At 42.3% G+C, this 24845-nt stretch overlaps 1 protein-coding gene across 1 annotated transcript; it reads left to right on the top strand.

Annotated features, from left to right (window-relative positions):
* The first annotated feature begins 4230 nt into the window (after positions 1 to 4230).
* Positions 4231 to 18240, top strand: amt.L (aminomethyltransferase L homeolog). The gene is given in 9 exon segments (NM_001096947.1): positions 4231 to 4325; positions 8118 to 8288; positions 8496 to 8576; positions 10452 to 10583; positions 10699 to 10777; positions 11528 to 11673; positions 14180 to 14360; positions 16338 to 16493; positions 17367 to 18240. Coding segments are annotated over 9 exon segments (1215 nt in total). The 5' UTR covers positions 4231 to 4235; the 3' UTR covers positions 17546 to 18240.
* The last annotated feature ends 6605 nt before the right edge of the window (positions 18241 to 24845 follow it).

Genomic DNA, 24845 nt, shown 5'->3' with positions numbered 1-24845 from the left:
CAAAACGACCTGGAGGCCTACGATAAGATTTGGTTGCCCTGGTTAATGTGTGAAAATGACCCCTTGCTTTTCTCAGCATTGCATGTATAACCTGTCTCCTTTCCTTTGGGTCCTCTCACTGCATGTGCCCTTGATTATGCTCATGATTATTGTTCTCGTTTACTTTGACACCTAGCCCAGCCGCCGTTTTTACTTTTACTTTTACTTTTTACTTTATTTTCTTTTTCTGTTTTTTTTTTTTTTTTTTTTTATTTATGTGTTTAATTTCATACTGTTACTGTACTCATGCGACAATGAGATGTATTCTTTCTTCTTTTATTTTTCATTTACTGATATTTTTGGAAAATCAATAAAACTTTCAGTTTAAAAAAAAAAATTATAATAACACTAGTGATTTCAACCCTGCCTTGGTTAACAGCAGGCGTTCAAGTAATCGGTGTAGCTAAACTTTGCTACCTGGGGCAGTACAAGGGTCTGGATTGCCCTATTATGAAAAATTCTCAATATTCTACATAATGTAGTTTCCCTTTAATATATTTCTGATTTTCTTGAAAGGAAGTGTTTACCCATTACAATAATCACAAAACTGCCTTTTTTTAAAAAAGAAGGTAAAATCCCTAGGAGGGTGTCCAGTTGTTTGGCATCTCTTCCCCAACACCTGATTCTAGTGACTTTTCATGCCACCCTGGTCTGGTGTATTCCACACATTCTATATGTCTATTGAAGCCGCATGCATGTGCAATACAGAAGTCGTCAAAGTTGTGTATTTTGCCTGTGCTTGCCCAGGACGCCAGAACAAGATGGCAGCACTCTTCAAACAGTCCCCCAGGCTTGTGAGTTTTTTAAGTAAAGGAGCACCAGTCCAATGGAACAGGTAAACTGTTAGAATCACTGGGGGTGTCTAAAAACTTGGCTCCCCATTGTGAATTAACCTTTCCTTCCCCTTTAACTTTCACTTTTAATTAGCTGCTAGGCTGAAAATGAAGAGTGATCTAATGCAAGGATTTACAAAACACAGGGCAGACCCCATTTGAGGGCTCAAAGCTGTGGGAAGAAGGGTCCTACTTGAACTCTTGAGTCATTTAAGCTGGCCGTACATGGGCAAATTTAAGTTGCCCATTTGCCCTCCTTCTTTGCTTGTCCTGTAGCCTTTTCCCAGTGGTCTCCCTGACAGATATCTATCAGGCAGGCTTGAAAATTTGCCCCCCCCCTCATACTGTCCAATCCTGATTATTGACATGGGAGAGATATGGCTAACTTGGCCTTGCACGTGGGTGGGAAATTTGTCAAAGATCCACTCATTTAGCAACCTTGCCACCCTAGTGGGTCTTTATGTGTATGATGAGCTGTATATTAGTGCTTTTGAGTCTTTGCCCATCCTATTGTAAGATATAGCGCCTAAAGTTGAAAAAAATGCTCCAAAAACAAGACACATGGGTCTATTATTTGCCACCCAAGCAGGCCTGGATTTGGGGGCAGGCCACAAAGGCCCATGCCTTGGGCGACAAAGATTGGGGGCCGGCATCCAGTCCGATGGCCACATCTTTACATGGGATTGGACAGAAGACTTTGACAGCGGTTTGAACCTACCGCCCAGTCCCCAATGGAATGGATCACACTTTGCCAGAAGCAGCAGAGCCGGCAGGGGAGGTCAGAGAAATTCAAGCGGCGGGGGGGGGGGGTTGGGTTGCAAGTGGGGGGGGTCTGGGGCGATTAGAGGGGAAGGGTGCAAGTAGTGGGGGGTCCTAGGGTTGCAGAATCTTTAAATCTGGCCCAGCACCCAAGTGATTTTCAGCTTTAGTGACAAAATGCTGGGAATTTACCCTCCACTGACGTAAATGATTATTATGGATAGAGTCATTTATTGCTGGAGTCACTGTGAGTGACTGGCAAGTTCTTAGCAATTATCACTAAAGGGGTGGTTCACTTTTCAGTAAACTTTTAGCATGTTATAGAATGGTTAATTCTAAGACTCTTTTAAATTGGTCTTCATTTTCCTTTTTATAGTTTTTAAACAATTTGTCTTTTTCTTACTGACTCGAATGGGGGTCAATGACCACATCTAAAAAAAATGCTCTGTAAGGCTATAAATGTATTGTTGCTACTTTTTATTACTCCTCATTCTATTCAGGCCTCTCATATTTATATTCCAGTCTTTTATTCAAATCAATGCTTAGTTCAGGGGTGTAACTACAGAGGAAGCAGAAAAACAAAAGTTACCGGTCAAGAAACTCCCACTCCCACAGCTGCTCTCCTATATGAAACTGGGTTCTCAGTCTACAGCGTCCCCAATGTCTGTACTCCAAAACCAAAAAAGGACGGCACTCCGAAAAAAAACAGATTTATTGCAGAGTCCTGCAGATATCCATCACCTTACGCGTTTCGGGAGTCTATCCCTTAATTATTGGTTTATGATTAAGGGATTGACTCCCGAAACGCGTAAGGCGATGGATATCTGCAGGACTCTGCAATAAATCCGCCTTTTTTTGGTTTTTGAATGAGTACAGAGGAAGCAGTCCCTGTGGCTGCAGGGGGGCCCATGAGGTATAAGAGCCCCATGAGGCCCTAATTCATATATTATTTCAATAGATATTTGTAAAACAGGTCAACCTCTAGACATTTTGGGGGCCTGTAAAATAATTTGCTGTGGGGCCCAGTAACATCTAGTTATGCTACTGGCTTGCTAGCGTATTTTTTGCTAGCATCAAAGTCAGATATTATCTCAACATTTTCTGCTACAAAGTAAGATCAAATCAGCTCTGGGTTTTTTACACTTACGGTATGTATTATTATATTTTCCAGAAAATTTGCTTTGCGGGAAAAAAAAAATCAGTTTTTACTATTTTTTCGGATTTTTCACCTGAAAACTCCTATTTCTTATACCTTTTTGCCTGAAAAAGCAGAAAACTAATGGGTATTGCACAAAACCCAGCACACGTCAAAAAATCATTGGGACTTCTCCCATTGACTTATATACAACCTCGACAGGTCTGAGATGCCGGATTTTCTAATTCGACTTTTCCTTCTTTGGGGTTTAATCAATTCCGAAAAATTCGTGATTTTTTTTAAAGTGCAATTTTCTAACAAAAACAACACACATTTTTCGGGATTTTTGCATTCGGAGTTTTGTAAATAACCCCCTAAGTGTCCAGCCCAGTTCTCAGGCATAAGTCTTCACCACAAAATACACAAAGAGTTAAATGGGTTCTGCACCTTTAAAGGGGTTGTTCTCCTTTGAGTTAACTTGTAGTATGATGTGGAGAGTGATATACTGAGACAATTTTCAATTGTTTTTCATTTCTTTATATTTGTGGTTTTTGTGTTTTTTAGCTTTTTATTCATCAGATCTTCAATTTGCATTTTAAGAAATCTGGTCACTATGGTTCCAATTACCCTAGCAACCATGCAGTGATATGAATATGAAAAAACTGGAATATGAATAGGAGAGGGACTGAATAGAAAGACGAGTAATAAAAAGTAGCAATAACGATACATTTGCAGCCTTACAGAGCATTTGTTTTTTAGATGGGGTCAGCGACACCCATTTGAAAGCTGCAAAGTGTCAGAAGAAAAAAGCAAATAATTATAAAACTATAAAGAATAAATAATGAAAACCAATTAAAAATTTGCTTAGTATTCACCTTTCTATAAGATACTGAAAGTGACCTTAAAGGTGAACCACCCTTTAAATTAACTTCTAGTATGAGTGATATTCCGAGATAATTTGCAATGGGATTTCATTTTTTATTTGTGGTTTTTGACTTATTTCCTTTTTTATTCAGCAGCTCTGCAATTTCAGCAGTCTGGTCGCTAGGGTCCAAATTACCCTAGCAACCATGCATTGATTTGAATAACAACCTGGAGTATGAATAGGAGAGGCCTGAATAGAAAGATGAGTAATAAAAAGTAGCAATAACATGTGTAGACTTAAAGAGCATTTGTTTTTTTAGATGGGGTCAAGCTGGAAAAAGTCAGAAGGCAAATAATTAAAAAACTGTATTAAAATTAAGGCAAATTGAAAGGTTGCTTAGAATTAGCCATTCTGTCACATATGAAAAGTTAACCACCCTTTAAGTATTTTATTGTAAGCTCACTAATTGCAGCCAATGAGATGAGCGCTATGGAGGGGCAGGTACAGCCGGGAGCCAACACGCCCACTCCGCGCATATGCAGTGTATCTGGGGGTGTGTACTCCGCGCATGCGTAGTCCATCAGGCTGAAGCTTTACAAGTAGGATGCAGCGATTGCGCTGGATCGGTGTTAAAGCGCTGCGATCTGGGGCAGCTGGGAGTAGGTTGCAGGAGAGGAGCTACAGCAGCAGCCAGGTACCGCTAAGCTGACATCAGTTTTCTAATATGACGCAGAAATAGCCTTGTAATCGCTCTTTATAAAGTCTGCAGATTCGCAGTATAGAGATCTAAGGCTTCTGAAACTTTCCATGGGGGCCCAACGTGTAACTTCGAGACAAGTGCTGGTATATTTATACTCGTAACAATTTCCATTCGATGTTATTTAAGATTTTGGTTTTAGGCAGGGCCATATGAGTGCAGTGCTTACACAGATGCTGCACAATAATAATGCTATAGGGTATGCATCATGATCTCTGATAGTTTTGGGGTGCACATCAGTACTATTCACATACAATCTGGCATAGTTGGGGTACCCAAACTTATATAGGGTCTCAAAGCAGCAGCCTTAGTCCTGTACCCATGATGAATATATTCTGGATACCCATCAGGAGGATCTGCTGGTATGACCCATTCATTTACTGATTTTCCACTTGAGCACTACCCTTATTAAGGTGCCCAGGTTTGGGGATACTTCTGATTACCCATTCATTTACTGATTTTCCACTTGAGCACTTCCCTTATTAAGGTGCCCAGGTTTGGGGATACTTCTGATTCCCCTGATACCTTGTGCCAGGCACTTCATTGTAATTCAGTGGTCCGCCTGTTTGTACAGATCTAGGTGCAAAGGTTGCAGAATAGCTGAGTGTGGAGATTGACAGTCAGACTGTGACCCAGAGATATCAGGCGTCCTATTACCACTGGAGTCTGTCCTTGCAAACCTATGCAGCACACTCTCAGGTGTCTGGGCAAGAAAGGGTGTTTTCTGGTTAAACATAAAAAAAAGTTATTTTTCAAAGCTATTTGTTAATTTTAGCAGTTGCATGTGACCATGGATTAGTCAGACGTGAGCTCGCTGGCCTGCAAGAGGGGGGTAGGCATTTCTTTGGATCAGCACAAAAACGATTTTGCAATAGTTGTTGGTCTTGTAGATTACCCGCTGATATATCTCTACACACAAGTTGTACACTGCAGTGTGGTGCAGGTTGCAGCTCTCCCAGTTCCACAATTGGAATGCCATGTCTAATGTGAGTTTCGGTGTGCAAGCAACTGCATCTGATTTTATATGTGGCGCTGCTATCACATATACAATTATGCAACAAAGGTTGTTTGCTCAAACCCTTTTTGCAGTAGCGAAAAGCAGGCCCAAACTGGCAATCTGTAGATTCTGGAAAACGCCAGAGGGGCTGCTGTAAGATGCCAAAGACACTCATTTTTTGGACCTGCTGGGGACACTTTGGGCCTTTGTGTACTTGAAATGCCAGGGACTGTTTTGAATCTTAGTACAAAGATCTGTGTCTCCAAAGATGCCCCAGTAGCTCCCCATCTTCTTTACTGCTGATTCACTGCACATGCTTTGTGCTGCTGTCACTTACTGAGCTTAGGGACCCACTCACAATATACAGTACACATAGAATAGAAATGTCACAATATAAGGCTGATTAGTAATTAATACAGATAATTACTACATGGCAGCACAGAAACCAGTGCAACTAGCATCAGAATTTAATAATCATCCCTGTAGCATCAGCTTATAATACAGGCCAACCTCTTTTTCTGCTTGATAATGTGCAATAACTCCTAAGCTTATCTTCTCAACGGCTGCTCAGAGCCCACTGAGCTTGTGAGTGTCACAGACACTTTCCAAGATGGTGACCCCCTGTAAAAAGTAGGGATGCACCAAATCCACCATTTTGGATTCGGCCAAACCCCCGAATCCTTTGCGAAAGATTTTGCTGAATACCGAACCGAATCCTAATTTGCATATGCAAATTAGGGGTGGGAAGGGGAAAACATTTTTTACTTCCTTGGTTTGTGACAAAAAGTCACAAGATTTTCCTCCCGCCCCTAATTTGCATATGCACATTAGGTTTTGGTCTGGCCGGGCAGAAGGATTCAGCCAAATCCTGCTGAAAAAGGCCGAATCTCGAACTGAATCCTGGATTCGGTGCATCCCTAGTAAAAAGTTTGCCCTGGATCATTGCTGCTATTGACAAGCTGAAACTTTGGGCTGGTGCAATAAGTTCAGTATATAAAATATGGCATTTTAACCATATTTATTCTTAGGGTTTAGTTCTCCTTTAAGCTCAAGCAATAATTAGGCTAGAAATGCTACACCTTATGCTGTGGGCTTCAGTCCTAACTAGGGATGCACCGAATCCAGGATTCAGTTGGGGATTCGGCCTTTACAGCAGGATTTGGATTCGGCCGAATCCTTCTGTACAGCCGAACTGAATCCGAATTTGCATATGCAAATTAGGGGTGGGGAGGGAAATCATGTGACTTTAAGTCACAAAATAAGGAAGTAAAAAATATTTTCCCCTTCCCACCCCTAATTTGCATATGCAAATTCGGTTCAGTATTTCGGCCAAATCTTTTGCGAAGGATTTGGGGTTCAGCCGAATCCAAAATAGTGGATTTGGTGCATCCCTAGTCCTAACTCAGTACCACCACATCGTTTCGCAATGACATCTGTGACTTTGAAGGTTCACCCTAGTTAGTGGCCAGGCCCGGACTGGCAATCTGTGGGTTCTGGCAAATGCCAAAGGGGCTGCTATAAGGTGCCATAGAACGTTACTATTTAGTGGACTGGTGGGGCTGTTTGGGCCTCTGTGTACCTGAAATGCCAGGGCCTATTTTAATTCTCAGTCCGGACTTGTTAGTGGCATAAGTACCCACAGCAGATGTGGGTGAGATTGGACAAGGGCCCCAGTGGGGCCTGCCAGAGATATAGCCGAACACTGTGCAGGGGAAGGAGGGGGTGGGGTTTAGTTCAGCTAGTTCTCAAAGTAGCTCCCTATCTTCTATAATATTATCTACAATTAATTATAATAACAATTATAATCATTTTAATAATATATATAATTATTATTATAATATTATTTATAAATTATATTCAGATTCACATTATATTGCAGCTCTAAAAACAGTCCATTCTGCAGCATCCAAATTGATTAATAATCAGCACTAAACATCAGCTTCTATGACCGGTGTAGCCTCACTTTCTGATTCTATTTGGATGTTTTCTCACACTGAGCACGGTCAGCCCCACTCAAAATCAAGAAGGTGGTGGACATCTATAAAGAATTGTTGCTGTTATATGGCTGCTCAACCTCTACCTTTAGTACTGTATATAACATGCAGCATTTGAAGCCATATACTTTTTTTTAGGTTTTAGTTCTCGTTTAAGCATGAACCAATGGAATTTACTGCATAACTGAATCTGATACAATCAGGTGGTCACATGACTAGAAATAACATAACATGTTTTTTTACCAATCATCATTACACAGAGTGGTCCAGCTTCAATGTATCTACCCCAGAACTGGACCCCAATTGCCAGCACCAGACAGAAAGCTTTGTCGTGTCTTCATAGCAACCCCTGTGTCCCCATTTGTGAGCTGGGACACGTGATTGTGGCAGAGCAACATGTAGCAAGGGAAATGCTTAGCTGGCACTTTGCTTAACAAAAGAATAGGTCAGAGTTGCAGACAGGCGTTAAGAGCAGGAGGCAGCAAGAGTGCGAGAAAATTTGCAGCAGTGCCATCTGGGTCTGGGTAGCTGTTCTGCTCATGTTACCTTGCTTACCCACAAATGCCCAACTTATTCCTATTGCTTCTTGTGGGAGTTGCCTGTGTAGCTTTAGGGCTTTGGTTCACTGTCAGTTTTTGTTAATGTTACTTGTCTCCACAATGTAAACACCCTTTTGAATGCATACTAAATGAGTTTGGGGAAACTGTTTATCACTCGCACTATAATTTTTTTTTACAGACCAATCCCCCTCGCCAGACACCACTGTACGACTTTCATCGTGAACATGGCGGCAAGATGGTGGAGTTTGCAGGCTGGAAGCTTCCAGTGCAGTACAAAGACTCACACATTGCCTCCCATCTCCACACCCGTCAACACTGTTCTGTGTTTGATGTTTCCCACATGCTGCAGGTAACCCATTTACCTTAGGGTATTGTACCCTGGGCGACTAATCTCCCCATGTGTCACTACCCTTAACAAGTTACTCTACTAATGTTGCACTAGTACTGTTTGATTTTCTTTAGCCAACCGCCCTCCAGTATTTTGCTTTCTACAGGATGCACATCACTGTTGTCTTCTGCTGCTGCTGCCATTTGAACCAATGTATTTCTTTTACAGACCAAAGTCCTAGGGAAGGATCGCATACCCTTCATGGAGAGCATGGTGGTGGCAGATATTGCAGAGCTAAAGGAGAACCAGGTGAGACTTCTGCTGATTTGCTATCAGCATCTTTTATCCTAACATATCAACATTTTAGCCAATATTATGTACTTGGACTTGTACTGGTATATTTGGATGAATATGGCTTTTGTTACATGGAGAGCCGTCAGTAATTAATGGAAACATTATGTTAAAAACAATAATATACCAGTGTATTATATTCTTTTGAATATAGAGGAAGTGTGCTTGAAAAAAGTAGCATTTCAGGCTGATTTATTGAAAACTTCTGCATAAATGAACCCTTCCCATCTATTCCACTTCCTGTTGCCTCCTTTCCCAGGCTGTGCAGGGGAGCCAGTTGCACTCAGCACACTGCACTGTAGTGTAGGAACCAATCAGCAGCTGGGCAGACCTGATAGGGAACTGAAGCCTGTCTGCTTGTGTGACTTCAGGTCTGTGATTGGCTGTCTCCCTCTTACTGTGCTTCTGGAAGGGGCTTTTAGGGCATGCCGGCCCCTCATTTGAAACATGGACAGTGACCGTAGCAGATCTATAGGGAGCTCAAATAAAGGGGCTGGTTTTTAGAGAAAACATAAATTAGTAGTCTAATGTGAGACCAGCACCTTATATTAGTCATAATTGCCCATAAAATTAAGGATTTCTTTAGTTATCTTATGTTTCCTTTAAAGTTGCCCTACCTTGCACATGGGTCATAGTGAATGGCACTTCAATTAACTACATCATCTTTAGCTTTCCATAAATATTTGTCAGTTAAAGGGAAGATTCCACATATGGATTTCTCCATTCCACTAGCAATTGTGCCTTGGTTGTCTAGCTGGTAACCAATTGCATCAAATCTTCTCATATTTATGTACAAATGTATTTCATTGGTACCTGCTTGGCTTATGGGTGGTGAATCTAGCAGCCCCCTAAAATGACATTTCAGACAGTTGCTTTTAGTTACACAAAATTATGCTACTCTGCAGTCCATTGCTCTGTTGGTTGTCTAATACTGGTTAGAAGAAGCTTGAAACTTATTAGCCAGGTGCTGGTTAGATAATAATCCCAATAAACTGAGAGACAGATTTAGTAGACATTTGTTAATGTGTTGGTATTGTGCTTCAGGCAGCCTGTAAAGCTGAGATCACTTTTCATAGCACACTGCAGGAGATATAGGAAATTGTTAATGGTTCTGTAATTTGGGACTGCACTTTTCTATTAGATTCATCACACAGCAGTTGCACAACCATTTTTGAGTGCATATGGACATCCACAGAACTGCTACGCAGCTATACATGAGAGCAGTCTGTGTGAGCACAGAGGGGAGATTATGGCTTCATGACAAAAGTAATAAGACCTGATATGATATTTATGTGTGTATTGCCTTCCTCTCACACCTACAATCTCTTTCTGACACTATTACATCTTGATCCTCAATCCCTACCCTAAATAAACAAAACCCAAGGCACTAGATAGTTGTATGAAACCATACACAGTAGAACCCCCATTTTACGTTTTTCAGGGGACCAGAAAAAAATGGTGTCAAATCCAGGAAAATGTAAAATCAGGGTAATGTATTATGCATAATATATAGGTGGGACCACAAAACAACAATGTAAAATGAGGGGAAACTTAAAATCAGGGGATGTAAAATGGGGGGTTCTACTGTATATTTATATTTAAAACTTACAGGTATAGGAGCCGTTATCCGCAAACCTGTTATCCAGTAAGCTCTGAATTATGAAGGCCATCTCCTGTAGACTCCATTATAATCACATTAAATTACAGAAAGAACCCTTATCTGGAAAACCCTAGGTCCCGAGAATTTTGGATAACAGGTCCCATACCTGTATAAAAAGTGGCTAATCATGTGCCAGGCGCATTAAAATGTTGCCCCTTTTCTTCTTTTCACAGGGTACATTGTCTCTCTTCACTAACGAGAAGGGTGGAATAATTGATGACCTCATAGTCACCAAGACCTCAGATGGATATCTATATGTGGTGTCCAATGCTGGCTGCTCTGAGAAGGACTCTGCCCACATGCTGGTGATTTCCTCTGCTGAATAGGGAGATTTGAAATGATGATGACTTATAGTTGATGAAGGGATGCTGGGAGCCATATTTCAGAGTACATGAATATGTTTCTTTATTTCCCCCACAGAATAAATTGCAGGCGTTCAAAGCCGCTGGACGTGATGTGGATCTAGAACACATTGATTGTGCTCTTCTGGCAGTGCAAGGTAATGCTTGTTATCTTTACCACCATCAAGATGTACATAACATTGGCTCTTTGTATTAATTGTATTCCTATTGATAGTAGTGTATGGCCTCCCAAATCCCTATATCTGAAATTTGAGAACTTTAAAATGTTCATCTATATATCTTTCATAATCAACTACTCTGTAAGGCCTGAATGACCAGATTTCTATTGGACAGAATACCATTGGGTGAGCATCTCATCCAACCTTTTTTAACCCATGAGCCATATTCAAAAATAAAGCGTTGGGGAGCAACACAAGCATGCAAAAAGTTCTTGGGGTGCCAAATGAGGGCTGTGATCGGCTATTTGGTAGCCTCCAATATGGATGGGCAGCCTACAAGAGGATCTGTTTGGCAGTGAATCTGGTTTTTATACAACCAAAACTTGCCTGCAAGCCAGGAATTCAAAAATAAGCACCTGCTTTGAGGCCACTGAGAGCAACATCCAAGGGGTTGATGAGCACTGGTTGGGGATCACTGCATTAGACAGTTGATCTTCTCCTGACAAGCTGCATAGGCCCCTATTATGATCTGATGGTCAAATGATCAGCTCAATTTGGTCCAACACATGGTTGACCTTCTTAACTTTTATTGACTAGTGGGCTAGTCAAGTGGTACCAGTTCCGCTTTACATTAATATCAGGAGGAATTCATATTTAATATATCTAATTGTAACTAGGCAAACATGCTACTGATATTGGAGCTAACTTTACATTTCTGTGGGTTTTCAGGTCCCCTTTCTGCTCGAGTTCTCCAGGCTGGACTAACTGATGATCTTTCCAAGCTAACATTCATGACCAGTGTTTACACAACTGTGTTTGGCATCCCTGGCTGCAGAGTGACTCGCTGTGGATACACAGGAGAAGATGGTGTGGAGGTACAGACAACAGACTTGCTTACAGAAAAGCCTTGAACCTTTTGTGAGCTGTGTCACCTATTAGCAACAAGGGGTTGTTTGCCTTTAAAGGAAAAGTAACACCAACAAATGTAAAGTGTTTTAAAGTAATGGATATCATGTACTGTTGCCCTGCACTAGTAAAACTGATCTTTTTGCTTCAGAAACACTACTATAGTTCATATAAACATGCTGCTGTGTAGCAATAGCAGAAATTGAAAAAAAGTCTATATGGCACAGGTAAAATAGTGGATAACAGATAACACCAGTATGTTCTACAGAGCTTATCTGCTATCTGCTGTGTAACCTGAGCCTTTTCTCCTTTGAATGGCTGCCCCCATTTCTACACAGCAATAGTGTGTCTCTGAAGCAAATACATCGGTTTTACCAGTGCAGGGCAAAACTGCATTACATTTTCATTACTTTAAAACACTTAAATTTTTTGATGTTACTGTTCCTTTAACTTGACATTTAGTATGATGTAGAGAGTGATATTTGGAGACAATTTGCAATTGGTTTTAATTTTTTATTATTTCAGTTTTTTGAGTTATTTAGCTTTTAATTCAGCAGCTCCCCACTTTGCAATTATGGCAGTTGTGTTGGTAGGGTCCAAACTACCCGGGTCACAACCTGGAGAGCTGCTGAATAAAAAGCTAAATAATGCACAAACTATAAATAATAAACATGAAAATCAATTGCAAATTGTCTGAGTATCACTCTCTACATCAATACTAAAACTTAATTTAACGGTAAATAACCCCTTTAACCATGATGACATTTCTCAAGATTTTAATGTCCACCTTGGAACCTGCCCAGTGACATAAATAGTAGCGTGCACCTGTATATCACACTGTTCTCTAACTGTTTAGGAGATCCCTCTGACATCATGTCAGGTATTCAAGTAATAGGAGCACAAAAAATTGTAGATATACAGTAGGACAATTGCCTGCTTGAATAATGAATTGCATGGGGTTCCTTTGCTTAAAGAAACCCTTTACTTCCCAGCTAGTTATATGGGATTATATGTCCTGCCCATATGGGATGTGTGAGCTGCACATAACATCCAATTGTGACTTGGCAATCTGACACATGTACTTGGTGTTTAACAAGGTAATGTTACCCAGGTTTCTAGCTGCATGAATGTAATATTTTCCTCCCATCCAAATGCTGATAAATTCAATAATAGAATTGCTAATCAACAGATTATTTTTTACAATTAAATTAGTACAACTGTGTTTCTATTGGCCCAACTGGTAACTGCTCAGATTTATTAATTTATTACATATCCCCCATATACGTTTATACACATAAGCTTATAAAAATAGATGTTTTTTGTTCTTTCTGGTTTATTAAAAAATAAAACCAAAGCTTGACAAAATTATTTTTGGCCTATTTTCCCACTGGCTGAGGACATTGGTTACCGTGATGGCTTAGTGCCTGCTGGGGTAGCCCAATGAAGTCAGCCACATACTACATTAACTGCATTGATCCCATACACGAGCCATTGGACTTCTATTTTGGTCAAGAGAGGCAGAATTGGCAGCCAAAACTTATGCAAATTTAAAGGAAAAGATTCCAAAAGTGGATAAATAAGTTTAAGCAGGTAGAAATTCTCAAAAAACTGTACTGTGTGTACTGTCCAGGTGCACACACCTTGGAGCCTTAAGCCTTTACCTACAGTTGCATAGAGGGCTAGTAGTGAGTGCTCGATAATGACAAAACAAATGTTTTAAATTATTTTTGAATTATCTTTTAACATAATACATTTTATTAGACTTACGTCAAACCTATGCTAGGGACATACAAGTCTCCCTGAATAATATCACCTAATATAGCATGGTCCAGAACTAGTGGCATTACTAAAGTTTGCTGGGCCCCCCTGCAGACAAACATGGGGGGCCCCTCATCCTTGAAGAACTAATGGAGCACATTTATAACTTGCAACAAAAAAAGACTTGCCAGCAAGGCCACTGCAAATATGTCCAACGATTACTCCATTAACTCCAGACTTGCCATTAAAATGACTGCAGAAATAGCTTCTGGGCACTTCATTAATAGACTGAAAGCATTAACTTACCAAGCTGAATACAACACTTTTCTTCTAATTAAGCTTGTCTCTCTCTTTGCCCCTTCCACCTCGTTGAAACTTCAAAGAAAAAAAACAAAGATGGCCGTGTGTTCCACAGGTGGAATGCACAACCATCTTTGATTTATTCCTACCAGAATAGGTGGGAAAGCTCTGTTTAAACCCTGGCAGTGGTGGGGGCCCCTCAAGACCTCCCCCCCGTGCGGTGCGGTCCTGTGGGGGTGTTATTGTCAAGAACATTGAGTACCATGTGCAGCCAACTCCCCATTTTGGTGTAGACTGTCCGACCCCAGCCTTATTCTTATATTTAGGTGTACCTTTAAACCTAACACTGTATTCAGCCACAAACTGTACTCCTGTTATCACATCCACTTATTCCATCCTGTTTTCTATCTCTCAAAGATCTCTGTGCCAGCCCAGCGGGCAGTGGAGTTGGCTGACAAGCTGCTGCAGAACAGTGATGTGAAGTTGGCAGGTCTGGCAGCACGTGACAGTTTGCGCCTGGAGGCTGGGTTATGTCTGTATGGCAATGACATTGATGAGACCACCACTCCAGTGGAAGCCAGCTTGGTTTGGACTCTTGGTATGTAAGATAAAGAAGATTGTAAAGAAGACTTAGGGATTTGATGCAGAACAGATATAAATAAAAGAACTGTAGGCTATAATATTAGGATGTGTGGAGAAAAAACAGGATATGGCAAGTTGGAGATCTTAAAGGAGAAGGAAATTTGTCTTGCACTTGGGGTGGCAAATGTTAGACACCCCCAAGTGATTGCACCACCGAGCGATCATCTTCCGGCTTCTTTTTTCTTCAAATTTCCCGGGGTAGATGCATGCGCAGTCAGGGACGGGCCCCCTCAGGGCCCCCCGGCAGTCCACGCGCCGCTTATTCCCGTGCCACTTCCGGGTGTACGGAGAGGGGTGGGGGCCCAGCTGCGTGTCCTGCGCCAGGGCCTGCCCCCCTCTAGTTCCATTTCTGTGCGCAGTAGAACGAAATAGCCAACTTTTTAGTTAAAGTTTGGCTTTTCCCTCTACTGCGCATGCGCAGCCGCGTGAAGAAAGAGGAAGGCAGAAGAGGAGCGCTTTATAGTGCTCACTGGAAGAACCCCAATCACTTGGGGTGCCTTACATTTGACACCCCCCAAATGCAAGACGACTTTCCTTCTTCTTTAAATTAGATATAATGTGTTAAAATAAGAATGTGCCAGTGCATTATACTCTTTTTAATATAGATAGCATGTGTTTTAAAAAGTAGTGTTTTGGGTTGATTTTTGATAAAAAAAAAATTCTGCAAAAACCTACTAGTCCTGTCCGTCTGTTCCACTTCCTGCTGTCTCCTTTCCCAGGCTGTACAGGAGGGCTGACGTCATCCAGCACACTGTATTGTAGGCTAGGAACCAATCAGCAGGCTGACCTGATAGGGAACTGAAGCCTGTCTTTGATTGTGTGACTGTAGGGCTGTGATTTGCTGTCCCCCTCCTACTGTGTTTCTGGCAGGGACTATTAGGACTCGCCCATCCCTCACGGACAGGGACAGTAGCAGATCTATATGGAGCTTCAATAAATTAAATATTAATTTTTAGCCCAAAGTCAAACCTGCACCATATAGTTTTCTTTAGAGCCTACAAAATTACGTGGGGTTCATTTATCCTATATGTCTCCTTTAAAGGAATTGTTCAGTGTAAAAATAAAAACTGTGTAAATAGATAGGCTGTGCAAAATAAAAATGTTTCTAATATAGTTAGTTAGCCAAAAATGTAATGTATAAAGGCTGGAGTGACTGGATGTCTAACATAATAGCCAGAACACTACTTCCTGCTTTTCAGCTTTCTTGGTTTATACTGACTGGTTACTCTGGTTACCAGGCAGTAACCAATCAGAGACTTGAGGGGGGCCACATGGGTTATATCTGTTGCTTTTGAATCTGAGCTAAATGCTAAGTATCAGTTGCAAACGCACTGAACAGTTATGTCCAATGTGGCCCCCCTTCAAGTCGCTGACTAACTCAGAGTTAGAGAGCTGAAAAGCAGGAAGTAGTGTTCTGGCTATTATGTTACACATCCAGTCACTCCAGCCTTTACACATTACACAGTTTTTATTTTCACACTGAACTGTTCCTTTAAGACAGGGCTAAACCTTTATTTTCCTTTTAAGTTTGTCTAATGGGAGTAGTTACAGAGAAATATCTAGTTGTAGTCATGGTATACAGCTTTGTTAGAAGCTTAAATTGCAAATTTGTTGTTAATCCTTCTCATTTTCTGCTGTAAACCCTCCTGTAAGTGGAAGTCCTCAAATTTGAAGCCAGCTTGACAGCAGGTTGAGGAGAAGTGAACAAGAAGTCATGGCCAGCCAAAAGCATGCATTGAGGCAAAGATTAATGACAGGAACAAACCTGTCATAAATTATGTCTAGCATGTGCCGTATCCTAAGTGCAATTAGGCAATCAAAATGTAGTGTTTGGTGTCCATTGTAAATAAAAATGATAGGACTGTTTAAAAAAAAAAATGATTTTACTATTGAACGTGAGTGTGGGTTTAATAATCGTGTGGCATCATTGTAGGAAAACGACGCAGAACAGCAATGGATTTTCCAGGAGCCTCGGTCATTGTCCCTCAGATTAAAGGAAAAGTGAAACATAAGCGAGTTGGTCTGACCTCAACAGGACCTCCAGTCCGGCAGCATGCGCCTATCCTGAACCTAGAGGGGCGTGTTATTGGTGAGTGGATGCAATGCAGGTATTGAGGTTGCACTTCAGTAGTAAGTAATGTATTGTTGATTGGGCAACAATTCTATAAAGGATTATGTTGCTATTTGGCTCCTCTGTACCTACTATCCTGCAGTGCCTTTCCAGAGGTTATTATGTCTACTCCTACTATAGGCACCATCTCTTCCTACTATACCTGCTATCTCACAGTTCTTTCCCAAAGACTATTATTCCACTATTACTAAATAAACCATGTCTCCCTACTATACCTGCTATGCCACACTCCCTTCCCAGAGACTATTATCCCACTGTTACTGTAGGCACCATCTCTCCCTACTATACCTGCTATCCCACAGCCACAATCCCTTCCCAGAGACTATTATCCCACTGCTACTATATGCACCATCTCTCTACTATACCACATCCACACTCCCTTCACAGAGACTATTACCCCCACTGTTACTATAGGTACCATCTCTCCCTACTATCCCACAGCCACAGCCTTCCCAAAGGCTATTATCCCATTGCTACTATAGGCACCATCTCTCGCTATTATCCTCATTGCTACTATAGGCACCATCTCTCCCTACTATACCTGCTGTCCCACAGATACCGTCCCTTCCCAAAGACTAATATCCCCACTGCTACTATAGGCACCAGCTCTCCCTACTATACCTACTATCTCATAACCACAGCCCCTCTATTATCACATGCTGCCAATGGGTGAATTTCTATAACATTACTGAACTTTCTATATTCTTTTTCCCCAGGGTAGGGAATACAGTATATTCTGTTTTTTGCAGGGTAGGTAGTATGTGTAGGCTCAGCACATTTCATTCCTGCTTGAATGCCTTTAAAACTGATCTTCTCTGCTTCTATCCTCAGGTGAAGTGACCAGCGGTTGCCCTTCGCCCAGTCTGCGAGTTAATGTGGCCATGGGCTATGTGGAACCAGAATACGCAAAAGCTGGCACAGCCGTGCGTTTTGAAGTCAGGAAGAAGATTGTAGATGGTGTTACCACCAAAATGCCATTTGTGCCTGCAAAGTATTATACCCTAAAGTGAACTGGTGAAAGAGGAACAATGTAGAAATGTAATGAGCTGTGTGTATGTGACTGTGTGTTTATATACCTTTTCCTTTTCAATCTGAATGAATATTGTGCATGTGGGGGTTTGCTTTCCTTGTGTTGGTGCATGCCTGTGCCCATATTCAGTTATCCGTGACAAATACACAGAGCAGTTAAAGAACAACCCGGATGAAGGGCAGATGTAGAGTCCTACTACTGAAGCAATAAAATTAATTAGCTTTGTAGTTGGCATATGTGGGCCATACCCTACTTCATTTCAAGTCTCAGGTCCTTTCTTTACTCAGGGTGTCTTGCACAAGTGCCAAAATCCTTCTTCCAAAATAATAACCCATTCCATATATTTAAAGGGGACAATCTACACCCACCCTGTGGCATCTCTTTATCCAACCTGCTTTTGCAATGGTGCATTCAGCATCTTTGGTTCTAGCAGAAGCCATGAGCTATGAACCTGTTTAAGTAACAAAAAGCTTCCCTTTAACTAAAAACAAAAGTAAATCTGGAAAATAGTAACTTGCAAACATAAACAAGATTATGTAAAAACAGCAAACTATGAAGGTTGTAACTAATTTCATTCCAGCAATTGGTGTATAAAAGATGTTATTGATGTATAAGGTGCCAGTTAGATTAGAATTTACAACAAAGACATAGACAAAATAAACAACCATAGATGTACTTAATATTGCATCCTGATATTTGTGGCCAAATTCTGTTAATAATTAACTATGATTTGTTACTAAAATAATTTTGTAGTAGACACCTCGTGTGTTTTCTTGAATTTTGTTACTGTTCCTAGATCCCTTAAAGGAGAAGCAAACCCTAAAAATTAATATGGCTGAAAAAATGCTATATTTTATATACTGAACTTATTGCACCAGTCTAAATTTTCAGATTCTCAATAGCAGCAATGATCCAGGACTTCAAACTAGTCACAGGGGGTCACCATCTTGGAAAGTGTCTGTGACACTCACATGCTTAGTGGGCTCTGAGCAGCTGTTGAGAAGCTAAGCTTAGGGGTTGTCACAAATTATCAAGCAGAAAATTAGGTTTGTTTGTAATATAAGCTGATGCAACAGGACTGTTTATTAAATTCTGATGCTAGTTGCACTGGTTTCTTGCTGCCATGCAGGAATTATTTGTATTAATTACTAATCAGCTTTATATTGTGACATTTATATTCTATGTGTACCGTATATTGTGAGTGGGTCCCTAAGCTCAGTAAGCGACAGCAGCACAGAGCATGTGCAGTGAATCAGCAGAAAAGAAGATTGTGAGCTACTGGGGCATCTTTGGAGACACAGATATTTTCTTCTAAAGGTCTGCGGTTGCCGTGGGCTGGTACTGAAGCCAAAAACATAATGTACAACATTTCTAGCTACTTCTTTAGTTAAGCTTTAGTTCTCCTTTAAGTACAGCTCTCTGCCTTCTCCTGCATATCCCTGATGCACTTTCACTGTGAAACTTTTTTATACATATCCATGTATATGTAATGTCTTGCATCTGTGGCATTGTTATCCATTTAAAGAGACTGAAAGGTGCATTCACTGGTGGGTGATGTCATTGAGTCTAGTTGCTTTCTACCCTGCACGAGTGCTCCTTGCTTGCCCAGAAGTACCCAGCTGGTGCATTTTCTGCTAACAGAAGCACTGGTTCGCGATATCCGGTAACTGATTAATCACTGTGGTTGGCTAACATTTGGCATGCCCCAGTGATTTAACCTTTACTTCTTCCTTTGGGCACTGGCCCAAGTGGAATCTCCTGTACTGAGGGCAACTAATCTGCAAATGCTTTTCCACTAGAAATAATGTAAATCGTCTCTGGAAAGACATAAGAAAAACATTTGCGAAGTAGTTCAAAGTTGCCTCCACATCTGCCATTGTCCTAAAACTGCAATATACCTGGACTGGTGGATTTCATGGTTTCTAACTATGCAGCGCTTTGACCAATTTGACTGATCTAATGATTTGACTCATGACTAAACGTAATGTCATAATTCAGACAGCCAAATAGTGGAAGGGTGTTAGCTTGCCACTAGGGATTGTGGGTCTAGGTACAAGTGCCCCAAACCTTTAGCTTAGGGAGTAACCACAGGAATCCAAAACAAATAAATAGGCTGGCTCAAATCTGTTATCTATAGAATGTGGAAACGTAGGATCATAAGTCATGTTCTCAGTGGGGCAGAGGCTGGATGGTTGTAGGTTACCAATGATGAGCATCCAATCTCTTGAAGTTATCTCTTGAAGCTGTAATGATTTTCCTTTCAGCCATCACAGAAAGAGACATTGGGGCTCATTTATAAACACTGGGCAAATTTGCACCTGGGCAGTAACCCATAGCAACCAATCAGTGATTAGATTTTTCCAGCCAGCTACAAGGAGAACAATGAAAGCAAACATCTGATTGGTTGCTGTGGGAAACTGCCCAGGTGCAAATTTGCCCAGTGTTTATAAATGAACCTCAGTCTGTTATGTAAGTTGTTTAGAAACACGCTTAGGAGAGCACTCACCCAACAAACGAGTCAGGAAACGACCAGAGCAGGCTGTGCTGGTAACGTGGACATGACTCCGGATAGAGCGTAGCAATTTGTATCTATAAAGTCTTTAATCCACGGAGCACTAGACAAGGTCGGAGCTTAATTTTTGAAAATTCGTTACTATACAACGAAAAAAAAACCACCAACTCAAATTAAATTTTAAAATAGCAAAGCCTTTATTAAAAAATAACTTACAGAAAGTTCACTTTCTGTCCTCTTCAGAACCGGCAAAAAGGCGACCATCCATCCTGCAGCAATCGATTTCTCCTCCCTGGCTTTTCAAGTGACAGCATGCGGCTTCTTCTCCTCCTTGATTCGGGGCCCAGCAGATTCTCGATAAAGAAAGAAGACACCCTGGCTTCCGTGGTTTCCAGTAGAGACACATGCGCTCGTGCTCTATAGGCAGCTCTGGAATGTACTGCAGCCACAACCGAAATTCAAACTATGTTTCTTCAGGGGGGAGGGGTTGAGAGACTCTGTTCTTACGTCTTCCTTTTGCAGCATAAGCTTGCTTGATTGACTCTCTGATCCATCTTGATAAGGACGACTTTGAAGCTGCCTGACCCCTACGGGGACCAGATGGAATAACAAACCGAGCCTGAGATTTTCGGAAGGACTTCGATTGTTCAACATACCATCGCATACATACAACATCCAGTTTGTGTAGTCTGTGTTCCTTATCATTCTTCGGTTCTGAACAGATAGAAGGAACGACAATTTCTTGGTTCACATGGAAGGCAGAAACAACTTTGGGTAGAAATGTCGGCACTGTTCTGAGAACGGCTTTGTCTTTATGAAAGATTAAGTATGGAGGTTCACACGAGAGAGAGCTGAGTGGTGGCATGATATGTGGCACTCCTTGCAGGAACGTGCGTATAATGTCTTCATTCGCCAAGCGAGATTGAAACAGAATTGACAGGGCCGACACTTGAACTTTAAGTGAACTGAGCTTGAGGCCCATTTGTAGGCCTTGCTGTAGAAATGAAAGTATTCGTGGTAGCTGTAATTCAAGGAAACGGAAACCAGACTCCTTACACCATTTGAAATAGGACTGACAAACTCTGTGATATGATCTAAACGATGAGGCTTTTCGAGCCCTTAGCATCATGGGTATAACCTCTTCATCTGGTCCTCGACTTCTCCAGATGGAAATCTCAACAGCCATCCCATCAAAGCGAATAGTCCGGGGTTGTGGTGTGCTATGGGCCCCTGTTGAAGGTCTGGCCTGCACTCCAGCCAAACTGGCTGTGCGATTGATTTCTCCTGCAAGTCAGTGAACCAGGTTCTCCGAGGCCAGTACAGTAGCATGGGAAGTGGTGGGAAGACATACGCTAGATTGAACTGCCAGTGCTGAGTCATGGCATCCACCCCCAGTGCTAACGGGTCTCTGTAGCGGGCAAAAAATCTTGTTACTTTTTGGCTGTTTCTGGATGCCATTAGATCTATGCTGGGAATGCCCCATTGACTCGTGAGTTGTTTGACTGCCTCTGGGTGTAGTTCCCATTCCCCTGGGTCCAGCTGATTCCGACTGAGAGTCCGCCTTTGTGTTAGAGACTCCCGGAATGTGTATTGCAGATAACTTTACTGAGTTGATTTCTGCCCAGTGTAGTATTGTCTGGCTTCTACCAGTGCTGCCCGTCTTCTCGTTCCTCCCTGACGGTTTATGTACACTTCTGTTGTAGCGTTGTCGCTTTGGATGCATATTGGTTTTGCTGCAAGCTTTCTTATCCATTGAACTAGGCCCAGCTTCACTGCTCTTAGTTCCAGGATATTTATCGGTAGTCTGGATTCCTCGGGAGACCATTGTCCTTGTGCTGACTGATTGTAGCAAGTTGACCCCCATCCCTGAAGGCTGGCATCCGTGGATATCACCACCCAGTCCGGGGTTGCCCATGACTGACCCACGGCTAGGTTGTCTGACCTCAGCCACCACTGCAATGCTGTCTTTGTCGGTTGCGATAAGGAGAGGGGTTGAGATATCGATCCCCCTTTCCGTGATGTAAGAATGCTGACTTGAAGTGGTCGAAGGTGTGCGAATGGTACTGCTTTGATGGCCAAGACCATCGTGCCCAGAACTTGCATTTCCCTGTGCACTGTTATCCGTTGGTTGGACAGTAGAGACCGAACCTGATCTCTGATCTGTTTGTCTGTGGGCAGGCTTACAGTTTGTGAAATTGTGTCAAATTGAGGCCTAGGAATAACATTTTGTGACAGGGGTGTGGGTTGGACTTCGACCAGTTGATGGTCCATCCAAAGTTCTGTAGCAACTGTACCGCCTTCTGTAGATCCTCCTTGGCCCTAATCTCTGATCTGGCCTTCAAGGTGAGATCGTCCAGGTAGGAAATCACTGAAATCCCTTGTAATCTGAACGTGACTGCTGTTACTACCATTATCTTTGTGAACACCCTGGGGGCAGACGAAAGTCCGAACGGAAGTGCCATAAACTGATAGTGCTTGTTCTTGAATGCAAAGCGAAGATAATGGTGATGAGGAGGCCATATTGGGACGTGGAGGTATGCATCCTTGATGTCCAAAGACATCATTAGTTGACCCTGTTCCATTCCCCAAATTACTGATCTCAACGTTTCCATCTTGAAGCGTACTGATCGGATGAATTTGTTGAGCCCTTTGAGATCGAGTACTGGCCTATGCTTGTATAGCTCTGGACACCCATGCTGATGCCAAACAGGGACTAAACGTTGACCCTGCGGAGGTGTAAATTGCTCGAAGAAAGCCCTGCAACCTTCTATCTGAAGGGTCTTTGAACGCTGCCGCGTCGGTGACTGGTAGGGTCTACTGGAGCATCTACTGCCGGTGGGTTAGACCATTTTTCTACCAATTCCTTCGGGAACAGATATGACTTCAAAAATTTCTTACTTGCATGAAATTTATGATCAGGGGAATTCCACTCGTCTTAAATCGGACTCTGCAGTTGCTCATGCTCTGGGAAGCAGACTGATGATTTCTGCTGCCTCTTGAATAGGGTAGGCGCCTCATCTGCCTGTTTGGGCTTCTGTGATATATTCAGTACCTCAGGCACCCCCTTAATAATGCCGTGTAGATTATCACGGTCTCTGCCCTCATCCTGGTAATCCTCCTCATCCGCAGATGTAGAACCAGAAGAAGCAATTTCACCCTCTGAGTGAGATGAGTGTTGTTCAGGAGATGATTCGTCAGACCTAGCAGTGTTGACAGTATCCTCTTTTGTGTCATCTAACCATCTGCGTTTAGCACCGGACTTGTGACTGAGCCTAATGCTTTTCCCAGGTTGTCTGCAATGGCAGGTAACCCTTGTAAAGATGCCAGGGATTGGGACAATTGAACAGCCCATAGAGGGGGAGGAGGTTCTGCAGAAACTCTGGAGTCTAACTCCTGTGTGTCAATTTGGGGAGAAATCTCAACGTGTGCAGCTGGGAGACCCCCTGAGGCGCTGGTTGCCCCCTGTCCCTGAGTGCAAGACCTGCACAGCAGCTCCCCCTGGCCCCCTTGAAAAATTTAGCTGACAATTAGTACAAGACAATTAGTGGAAAGCACGTTTGCGTTCCAATACGTGCGCACAAGCGCTTCCCTTCGCGCCAAAAGAAAATGGCCACCGGCAGATTAGAAGGTGGAACGCACATGAGTTCCAACCTTTATGACCCTTATGTGCTCCCAAACTCAACCACGAGTCAGCCAGGGAGCTACTAACTGCAGCCTCCAGTTCACACAGCGCGCTGGTATCTGCGCCCATTCCCCTAAGGCACTGAAGTCTGCGGCAGGTCAAAAAAGAATGTCAGGCTATGGCAGTGGAGGTCGGGGGGGAAAGGGGGTTGCTCCAACTGGGTTTCACTTTAAGGCTAAGGCCACACTAGGCGATAGCGCCGCGATTTGCAATTTCCTAGCGAGGCAATTTGCCTAGCGAGGCAATTTCGAGCGACAGTAGAGAAAAGATCGCCGTGTGTGTTTTTACGCTGGCGATTTTACGCGATTCCCCATAGACGCCAGCGCAAAAGTTTCCCCAGCGATTGCTTAAAAGTCGCGGCGAAAAGTCGCGGCGAGTCAAATCGCGGCTCTATCGCCTAGTGTGGCCTTAGCCTAAAGGAGAACTAAACCCCCTCCTCCCTGCACAGTCTTACCCCTGAATTCTGTCCCCTCTAAAAATAGTGACCGCACATGTAGAGTAAGCGCAGTGGAGCTCACAGGCGCCATCTTCTTCTCTTCTGTAATCTTCGTGAAGTCAGCAGCTCATGCACAGTTGAGAGACGGAAATTGCCGAAGGGGAGGAAGAAGACACGAAGATTACCAAAGAGAAGATGTCGCCCGTGAGCTCCGCATTTGCGGTCACTATTTCTAGAGGGGACAGAATTCAGGGGTAAGACTTGCAGGGGGGACTTATCACCATCGGGGGTTTAGTTCTCCTTTAAAACTTAAAATGTATTGTTATTGCTCATTTATATTACTCATTTCTATTCAGGCCCTCTCCTATTCATATTCCAGTCTCTTATTCAAATCAATGCATGGTTACTAGGGTAATTTGGACCCTAGCAACCAGATTTCTGAAATTGCAAATCGGAGAGATGCTGAATAAAAAGCTACATAACTCAAAACCCACAAATGATAAGAAATGAAAACAAATTGCTTCAGCATATCACTCTCTACGTCATACTAAAAATGAATCCAAAGGTGAACGCCCCTTTTAATCGCTCGCCATTGTAGACCCGCCTCCACACGTACAAAGACTCAAAACACAAAAGCGTCCAAATATCAT

The sequence above is a fragment of the Xenopus laevis genome, chromosome 4L (genome assembly GCF_017654675.1).
Source record: "Xenopus laevis strain J_2021 chromosome 4L, Xenopus_laevis_v10.1, whole genome shotgun sequence".
NCBI classification, from domain to species: domain Eukaryota; kingdom Metazoa; phylum Chordata; class Amphibia; order Anura; family Pipidae; genus Xenopus; species Xenopus laevis.
The sequence above is the reverse complement of the archived record's forward strand: the minus strand, read 5'-3'. Positions and strand labels throughout refer to the sequence as shown.